Source organism: Oncorhynchus gorbuscha, unplaced genomic scaffold (genome assembly GCF_021184085.1).
Source record: "Oncorhynchus gorbuscha isolate QuinsamMale2020 ecotype Even-year unplaced genomic scaffold, OgorEven_v1.0 Un_scaffold_918, whole genome shotgun sequence".
Classification (NCBI taxonomy): domain Eukaryota; kingdom Metazoa; phylum Chordata; class Actinopteri; order Salmoniformes; family Salmonidae; genus Oncorhynchus; species Oncorhynchus gorbuscha.
Window position 1 is genome coordinate 121,849 of NW_025745681.1, and position 10,063 is coordinate 131,911.

At 44.1% G+C, this 10,063-nt stretch overlaps 1 protein-coding gene across 11 annotated transcripts in view; it reads left to right on the forward strand.

Annotated features, from left to right (window-relative positions):
• LOC124019422 (serine/threonine-protein kinase WNK2-like) overlaps positions 1–9,818 on the forward strand; it is a 69,627-nt gene extending 59,809 nt beyond the window's left edge. For 7 of the 11 annotated variants that reach the window (XM_046334751.1, XM_046334756.1, XM_046334757.1 and 4 more), the window contains 7 exons: positions 212–852; positions 1,208–1,440; positions 2,085–2,303; positions 2,983–3,081; positions 5,026–5,070; positions 5,696–5,994; positions 6,145–9,818. In XM_046334751.1, coding sequence (XP_046190707.1) covers positions 212–852; positions 1,208–1,440; positions 2,085–2,303; positions 2,983–3,081; positions 5,026–5,070; positions 5,696–5,994; positions 6,145–6,465 — 1,857 coding nt within the window. In that variant the 3' untranslated portion in view covers positions 6,466–9,818. The remainder of the gene's footprint in view (positions 1–211; positions 853–1,207; positions 1,441–2,084; positions 2,304–2,982; positions 3,082–5,025; positions 5,071–5,695; positions 5,995–6,144) is intronic. The other 4 variants (XM_046334755.1, XM_046334758.1, XM_046334759.1 and 1 more) reach the window with 4 other exon arrangements.
• Positions 9,819–10,063: the final 245 nt, after the last annotated feature.

Here is a 10,063-nt window from a genome sequence, read left to right on the forward strand (position 1 = left end):
GTAACTTTACCATAGCTAAACATTCTGAAAAGAGAAACCATCTTGAGTAAACCAAAGTTCACTTCTATTTTATTAGATTTAATTATTCTTCTGACGTAGGTAATATTTTTCTCAAGATTAAGATCTAGTTAACAGTTTATTCAATACGATATTAAATGTTTAAATAGTTTACTCAGTTTCAATTTGATCATGGTCTTTTCTCCCCCTCCAGATCGTCCCCACTCCTCCAGACGTCATCATCCGTCGTTTAGAGAAGGGCAGAAGTCTCAGCACCTGCAGCTCCACGGCTCCCTCTAGTGGCTCGGGGGGCTCTCACGCTGCAGCTGAGGGGGGAGGACGGCGAGACCAGGGGTGTATGGGCAGGTTCTCAGTGATAACCACCGAAGACGGGCTGGAAAACACAGCTAAACCTCACTGTAGCCACCGCTACTCAGCCCCGCCAGACTTCTACCAGGACACTCCCACCTCCAGCCCCAACGCCACCCCCACTCTGCTCCCACGCGCCCACACTGCTGATGCTGCCACGAACTACTCCTTCCACTTCGACTCTGACTCAGGGGAGGAGGACACCAGTAGTTTAGCCCCTCCCCCTGCCCACCACAAGCCTCCAGTCCACGCACTCTCGGAACACAGCGGAAGTGACCTCATGAAGAGGGCGGTGGCCTTCCTGCGCCGCACGGGCCGCAGCAGCAGTGTGCAGAGCTCTGATTCGCCGAGCCGGCAACCAGCGGTAGCGAATGGCCACGCCCTCTCGCGGCCTGGACCCGGCCCCGCATCGTACATCAGCAGTGACAACGATTCTGAGTTTGAGGATGCGGACATGAGGAAGGAGCTGCAGAGGCTGAGGGAAAAGTATGTGTACACACACACACAAATATGAATTCATACAGTGTCAATGTTAACCCATTTGAAATATAGCAAACTATCAACCACTGTAACCTTCATAGCCCTGGATAGGTTTGTAGCCCATTACACGGCAGGTAGCCTAGTGGTTAGAGCATTGGACTAGTAACCGAAAGGTTGCAAGATCGAATCCCCGAGCTGACAAGGTAAAAATCTGTCGTTCTACTTAACTGCTATATAGTGACCTTTTTTAAATTGTATGAGTCAATATAATCAACAGTTCTCTCCAACTGGGGTAGGAAATGGAATACATTCTTCCATATTATTGCATGTAGATTTTCTCTTGCACTCTCTTCCTCCCCAGACACATGAAGGAGATCTCAGAGCTGCAGGCGTTCCAGAGGAATGAGATCGAGCATCTGTATAAAGAGGTGGGGAAAGCCCTGCCGCCTGGTGTAGGCCTGCTGCACGCTGCGCCCCCTAGTGGCCGCAGACGTAGGGCCAGCAAACACAAGCTGAAGGCGGGCAAGCTGCTCAACCCCACGGTGCAGCAGCTGAAAAACAACCTGAACACCACCACCGCCGGTGAGAGGAAAGGTGTGTGGGTGTGTCAGACAGTGGTGAGAAGATGGGAGAGAGGTGTGATTGATAGAGGGGGATGAGAGTAGGTGGGAGGAGAGTGAGAGAAAGGTGTGTGGGTGTGTCAGACAGTGTGAGAAGATGGGACAGTGGTGAGAGGGGGAAGATGAGAGAAAGGTGTGTGGGTGTGTCAGACAGTGGTGAGAAGATGGGAGAGAGGTGTGATTGATAGAGGGGGATGAGAGTAGGTGGGAGGAGAGTGAGAGAAAGGTGTGTGGGTGTGTCAGACAGTGGTGAGAAGATGGGAGAGAGGTGTGATTGATAGAGGGGGATGAGTAGGTGGGAGGAGAGTGAGAGAAAGGTGTGTGGGTGTGTCAGACAGTGGTGAGAAGATGGGAGAGAGGTGTGATTGATAGAGGGGGATGAGAGTAAGTGGGAGGAGAGTGAGAGAAAGGTGTGTGGGTGTGTCAGACAGTGGTGAGAAGATGGGAGAGAGGTGTGATTGATAGAGGGGGATGAGAGTAGGTGGGAGGAGAGTGAGAGAAAGGTGAGTTTGTGAGCAGATTTGGGAGGATTATAAATGTGGTAATAATAAATGAAAAATGTATCCCCACTTCACCATAAAGCTGGCTCTGTGGCTTATCTGGTATTTCTCTCTGAAGGTGAGAGTGCACCGGGCTTGTCTGGCTCTCCAGCTAAGAGCTCCATCGTGTCTGATGGCTCTGCCTGCTCCAGTGGCAGCAGCAGTATTACCAGCGGCACTCTGCCCAGCACGGCCCCACAACCCGTTCAGACCCAGCAGCCCTGTTCTCTCAAGGGCTCCCTCTCCTCTGACAGCATCTATGGTGGTGGCATGGCCACACACGCTGGCCCAGGGCAAGGTACCTACACACACATAAAGGACAAGGTATACACACTGTGGCATAGCACACACATTTGGCGTATACCCGTACCTAAGAATGCATCTCTCACCTCTCACTCACTGGATAATATACCACAAGAAAACACACCCAAACATACATGTGGACACATACTCAAACACACTGATTTGTACTGAGGAACAACTGAACAAGAAGAACAACACAAGACCATCATTTTCAGTATTCTAAGCTCTAATATTCTAAACTGTCTGAATCGGAAGTCTCATAAAGAGACATGGTAATTGCTGCATTGCAAATAGTCATGATTTCAGTCTTTCATCCAAAGCAAATGTTTTTAGGCAAATGTACACAAGGTGAGAGTTGCATCACACGTCTCCCATGCCAAAATACTGCCACTATACTGTATACAGCTTCCATTGAGGTGTCAGCAGTTTAACACTCCTCATGGTAAAGGTCTGGATAGGTTTGGGAAAGGTAATCTGACCAGTGCATAGTGACAACTTGTTCCTGTAGTGAATGTGCAGGCTGTCTCTTGTTGCTGGTTTAGCCCATGTGGCTGTACCCTGTACTGGTGCTGCTGCTGTTAGTGGTGGGGGTTTCTCATCCCAAGTCTCTGTGCACTTTTACAGAAGTGTCTCTTTGTTTCTTCTCTTCTTCCCTCTTCTATTAATTTTTACAGGATGGACGGTATACCACCAAACGTCAGAGAGAGTGACCTATAAATCTAGTAGCAAACCGCGTGCTAGATTCCTCAGTGGACCCGTGTCTCTGTCCATCTGTTTGTATTTGTTATTTTCTACTTTTCTTCACACATCCCATCCCTCTCCTCTCTTTATTTCACCTCTATCTTTTCTCTTGACCAGAATGTATGTTTTTAGATAGTGGATCCTCATCCTCACCCTCTTCACTACTCCCTATTCCCAACACAAGCGTATGTCTTTTGTGTTTTGTCCTCATGGCTTTCTCCCCTCAGCCCTAAGTGGTTTTGGGTTTAGACCTTCCTCCATACAAACGCTTTGTGCACTGCTTTAAACAGACTCCAAAAAAGCATCCCAGCTAACAACAAATATTCCCACAACTTTAGAGAACGTTCCCTTAGGAATGTTTCCAACAGACCATTCCCTTAATGTCAAATAGAACATAATTATATTCTACAAACATTTATGTCCAGTTAAGAGAATGTTCCATCAACGTACCACCATACACAGAACATGGTTGCCATGTTCTCAGAATATAAAATATTAATGTTCTGGATACGTTAATTAGTATGTTGCAAGAATATTCCTGTGTCCAGTTTTCTGTGAGTTAGGAGAATATTCCATCAACGTCCCACCAAATGGCAACTATGTTCTGTGTATGTTTGGATGTGACGTTGAAGGAATATTCTCATAACCCTCTGAAAACTGGACACGAATGTTCTTGCAACCTCTTCATAAAACACGCCTAGAACATTGTTGTATATTCTAAGAATTTTGTAACCACGTTCTAGATAAGTTCTCTTTGACATTAAGGGGATGTTCTAACTTTAACACCAAAACATGCGAAGAGGTTCTCAGACGGATTTTGCTAACATAGATCAAATGTTCCTTTAACTAATGAAAAACTGGACACTCAAACTTTAGGGGAACATTACAGGTTATTTTACAAAAACATTCTCTCTGCCTAGAATTGTTAGCTGGGATACTGTATTGTCATAGAGCTAGTCTTCTCCAAACATGAGCGACGCTAGATCTGAAACCTGAGCGAGAGTGTATCCTATGTGTGTTTTCATTTACTCACTTCCTTAATTGTATGTCCCGAATTGAGGCGCATCGGCCCACAACCCCTCTGTATACCAAGAGAAAAGCCAGCCCTTCCCCTGATAGCCAGCCAGGTTCCAGAGAGGCTTGCGTTGGTCGAGGTCCCTCTCTCTCATATTTGGACTGGGAGGACGGTGCAGGCAGGCGGGGGGCAGGGCACTGAAGGAGACTGGCTCCTGCAAAAGGGCTGTATCATCAATATTATCTACTTTCTCTTCTCCCGCTTTACCTGCATGTCTTGATAAGTGCTGACTCTGATGTGCTCCGGCTAGTCTCTATGTGCTTTTTTTGGTTCCTTTATGTTATGTTTCACAGGCATTGTTGAACTGTTTAGAAATTAGCTTCAGGGGACTTGTTACTCCAGTAATTACAGTATTGGTGATTCGGCTCTCCACTCATTGTGTGTGTCAGTCTTAGCTTCACTATCAACTCTGCATTTTCCATTATAACCTTTAACATGCCATGTAATATCTGAAATAATACAAGCCTGGAGCCTAAAACATTGACTTATTCCAAGTAAGTTTAAAGAAAAGTTTGAACATGACAATAGGACAGGAGAAGTTTACTAGGAGCATATAATGTGAAGGTCTGAGGTACAGTGTTGACCTGCCCCAGCTTACTGTGGACCAGTCTTCTCCGAACCACCTGTACTCTAGCACCATACCCAGGGCCTTCTCTGTCTGTTCTGGCTCCTTTTATTTTATTTCCGTTAACGTTTTGGAATGACTGCACAATTGAATAGGACCTAGTCTTTCCCCCACTCCCATTACGTCTCACTGATTTTTAAACTCCCTTCTCCACTTCTTTCTCTCCTTAACCGATTTGGTAGCTGTGTGTGGCTTGAAGCAGCTTGTCCACAGACCTGTGGTGTTTAGTGTGTCCCGGCCTAACTGTTTCTGTCTCTGTGCTGTTTTACCTTATAGGGTCCACACTGAAACGACTATGTCTAGGCAAAGAACGCAGTAGTAGTAACTATCTCATTTACTTCTTTCTGTCTTCTTCGCTCTTTTTTTTCTGTTTGCATGTGCACCTGTTTATATTCACGTGTTGTGTTTGGCACTGGAAGAAAACATGCCAGATGTTGTTGAAAATGTTGGGCACTGCTGCACAAGGACTGTCACCTTCATAGATTGATTTGAATCCTTTTTTTAATTTAGTAGTGCATGGCAGTGTTTGGCCTAAATTTTTGTGCTCAATAATGAGACTTGTGTGATTGTCAGCATTAATGGTTTCTGTTTGTCTTACTGTGGTAGATCGGTTGGGTGGGTGGTTGGGGTTCAACCATGCTATAATCCTTTGGCTGTTGGATTTGAGGGGGAAAAAATAACATTTGCTGAGCAGTAAAATTAGATCACATTTCAACTTTCTCCAGAAAATGATTACCAATCAAAGGGACATTTAAGGTACACTGAAAAACAGAAACTCCCTCATTCCCAATTAGTTGGCCTATTTGAGTAAATATACAGGCTCTACCCAGGCTGAAAGTAGTTAAAGTGCCTTAATGGACAACTGTAAAAGGCCTAACAAACAGCAGCCAATCGATTCCATCGGTAGGGTGTAACTGGGCAGAGTTTACAAATCTTTCTGTTCTAGGGTCTTCTCACGGCGCCAGTGCAACTCCGACAGCGTCCAATCAGCAACAGCCACCAGCTGTTCCCACCCCTTCGTCATCTCCTCAACCAATGGCGGCTCTAGCTCAGGCCCAGACGAACAACAGCAACAACAAGAAGCCAGGCACCTTCACGGACGACCTGCACAAGCTGGTAGATGATTGGACGAAGGAGACGCTGGCGGCCAATCAGCCACGGCCCTCTCTGAACCAGATCAAACAGCAGAGACGCAGGCAGGACCTGGAGGGCCGAGCCACGCCCATGGGAGGAGCCACACAGGAGGTAAATGGCATAGAAAAACACATCAAAAGTCTTAAGACTATCACCAGTGTGGGAGTTGCAGCCTACCTTGCTCTCTTTTAGATTTTCATCAAAAAGCAGTTGACAAAAGTCCCTGTACACAATGTTAAACATCCCCTTTGGTTCTTTCAGGTGAGATGTGCCATCCTTCCAAACAAGTTCCAGCTGCCTCTGTCCTGTCCACTGACCGTTGTAGGCTTAGCCATGCCCACTGACCTTGGCTCCAACCCCTCTGCCATGCTCCAGCCCGGGTACCTGGTACCAGCAGGTCCTTATGGAGGGGTTGTGCCCGGCCCCTTATACCCCCAGCAGTGGTCTGGTATGCCCAGTGCTGTGGGGATGATTGGGGCAGTGGGAGGAATGCCCTACCCCACCATGGCCAACCCAGGGTTGCAGGCATACCCCCTTACCCTGCACAGCCCTGAGAACGGCCCTAACACCAGGACTACCTAATGTGACAAATAGCACCATCTTGCACCCAGAAACCCCACCCCATTGCACCTGATGCTCAAAACAGACTGCCCCCAGTGTTCACCTCTATCTCAGCACCCTCACATCAGGTCTTACCTAATTCTGTGCTAATAAACCTAACCCCACTCTGTCCCCCCTGGTTCTCACTCCAGGGTTACAATTGTAATGAAATCAGTAATCACTTTTAATGGGGTGACGGGATGGAAAATAGAATAAAGTAGGGCCCACACATTTAGATGCACCAACAAATGGCTTATGGGTCATTCCACCTTAAAAATCACGAGGATTTTGACAACCACCATCTCTGATTGTGCTAAAATTGTTACTGTAGTTAGAAACATAAGATTAGCATTCCTCAAACAATTTGTTGAAGTATAATTTATCGCCACACCCTTTTTTTAAATTTCACTGATATTTAAGTGTTTATTAAATGGATCACATTTTTCTTTACAACATTGGGTAGAAAACCAATGGCTTTGGCTCAAGGGAATATGTTACATAGGATGAAGAAGCAATACTCCAAGTCAGACAGAGAACTGTTGCTGTATACTGGTGGGATTGGTGTGGGGGGTCCGTGGGGGTGGTGTTTGACCATTTTTATTGGATTCCTTGTCTTACTCAATTGTTGGAAGAAGTTTGACCCAAATCGTATGTTTGGTACTATGTGAATCCTATACATTTAAAAGGGCCAATTTGGGTACAATCAATTAGCTTAATTTCTCAAATTTAAACAATGTTGCAAGAATGCGAATCTTATGTTTCTAACTACAGAAACTATTTCAGAACAATCTGAGATGGTCATGGCTTGCTGAAATGACATGGGTTGACTCTTTGTGTTGAGTACATTTACATTTAAGTCATTTAGCAGATGCTCTTATCCAGAGCGACACAAGAGTGTGTCTGAGTACTGGCCTCTACTTGACTGTACTACTCAACCCCTCCAGTGTTCCTATATGCAGGATAGTCCTGCTCCACTCTGCTCTGATTATGTGGTTTGATGCTTTATCAAAGAGTAACATGCATGTAAATAACTTGTGAGCTTGTAAATCTCCAGTGTGCAGGTAGATGTATAAACTACAACACCTGAAGTTTTCCTGTGTGTGCTTGTGCACAGTATAAATGTCCTGTGTGTGTATATCAGAGTACCTACTGCTTTGGTCTTGACTAAACTCAGTCATACAAATAATATTAGCGGTCACCAATGTGACGTTTTCACCAAATCCATCAACCAATAAGCAGTAATGTTTTCAGAAAGCTTTTTATCGTTTTTGTCAACCTTAATACACTACATTAGAAATGAGAATACAAGGGTTTAAGATGACAGGATACCTGTAATTAAGGTGAAGTTCTCTGGAGGAGTGCCTTGAACATAGCTTTTTCTGTGAAATGAAGCCTGTCCAAATCACATGCATTTTATTTAATGGTGCCTTGAGTGCCACTTAATTTTTTAATGCTTTGCAGACACTTTTTGGTTTACATTTGAATGCCCTTGTAGCACTGCACTATTAACACAGTATATTTGTTTATTTAAGTAATAAAATCATGTTTTTAATCTTTTGTTTACGCCACCCGTGTGAAATTTAGAACGCCATAGACGTGAAATGGACAGTTGCCTTGCGAGAACAGGCAGTTGATGTAGCTATAGTTAATAAGAGAGAACGTAAGTCAAAACCCACTCATTGGGCAGTGGTTAGTGGCATAGTTAGAATTCATAGAATTAACATTCCAATTCAAGTCAACGTTCCCCAATGGATGGATCAATTGAATTTCTCATTCAATATTTGTAAGTCTGTTTTTAGAGGGGAGCCAGTAGTGTCCAGCTCAGAATGTAGCAGAGGCAGGTTTGCCGAGCGAGACTTAAAGTGCAATTTCACCCCTCCACCTAGCTTTCGTAGTGGCCTTGCCACACGCCTTATCCAGGAACCTGCAACGGGAGCTAGTTTCTTTTGTTGCCTTTTTAGTTGAACGTAAGTTACAAATCACAAAGAAAACACTAACTGCATTTACAACTGCAAAATATTTTCTGTTGGGCCAAGAGCATGGCTCCTGTTTATTAAACACGTGATTTAATTAGTGGAATTACCACTTATTTACTCGTCTAATGTATTGTTTTGTGTTTCTTGAGCTTTATGTCGATGCTGCTAGTGTGTCTGGTGGATCCATTAAGAAGGAAAGGAGGCGTTAGGGTGTGTATCTCGTGGTACTTGATAACACAACACAAGCTGATACACATCCCTCCAGTAATAAATATCTTTTTCAGAGGATAAGTTTTCTCAATGAGATCTTCATGTGAAGCAGTGTTATTATATTGCCTTGTTGACATTATTAAATGATGTATCATTTCCCAGGTGGTTTTTGATACCCTGGCTTTCTTTTCTTTATGGTTTTGAGTGTTTGAATGAAACATGGATACTTGATTGAGGAGAATTGCACATGACCTGTGTTCTAACCATAGCCTGTATGAAATGGGTTCCCAACTTGTAAAAATATGATCATGTGTGCCATTTGGCAGACGCTTTTATCCAAACTGACTCGGTCATGCGTGCATACATTTTTACATATGGGTGGTCTGGGAAATCGAACCCACAATCATGGCATTGCAAGCATCATGCTCTACCAACTGTTCAATATGTATCCCAACATAACTGTGCATAATGGGATTAACCTCCCCCTTATCCTCCTGAGCAGTTCAAACTGTTCAAATATTGTCCATACAGCAAGATTATTATTATACCGCCAGCTAGAAATCTCACAACCACCACACCAGTTAAAGGTTGCAGCACTCCAGTCCTGCAAAGCTGTGAATTGTACAGTTTTCCTGTAGTTAGTATTTGTACATTTTCTTTGTCCGTTTTGAAATTTCACATCAGTGTTTGTTATTCCATCAATTCGGTTTGAATTGGACTTTTATAGGATATTATGCAGTCTTCTGCTTTGGTGAAATACTTCTAGTATTAAGAGATTTCTGTTCTCTGTTACCTGTATCTAACAGTAATGCTACACCTCCCTGTCTTATGCTTAGTGAGCAGAAAACCTCTGGAATATTCACTGGGAGGCAACATTCAGATCCATAGAAATGGATTGTATAGAGCCAATACGATTATCTGAGGAATAGCGCACTGCTTCTGATCATTGCATTTCTATCAGTTCTGCGCAACATTGCCTCCTGTTGAATATGCACCCCCTTATGGAAGGCTTGCAAAAAAGCTCTGTGTGGGATTTGCTTCTGCCTGCTGTGCATTTCCCACTATACTACCTTACCAACCCAGTCAGCCCCACTCTAATCACAGACTGTACATGTTTAAAGAGATAAATAAACATTATTTTGTGCTTGATGACGTCCTCCCTTTATTCCTCAATAATCTATTAAATCTAACTGATGGTTTTTATTGAGTAAAGATTTAATCATATTACTGAACAGATGTGATAAATTATCGGGTTCCCTTTCCCCAATAAAGTGTTGAGGGTAAGTGCATTATATTATGCGCATTGCTTATTTTCACAGGTTCTGGGTTGTGATTTGTCCATCTGACGCACCAGTAGTTTCCATCTGCATTGCATAAATCATTCCACTTCAAAT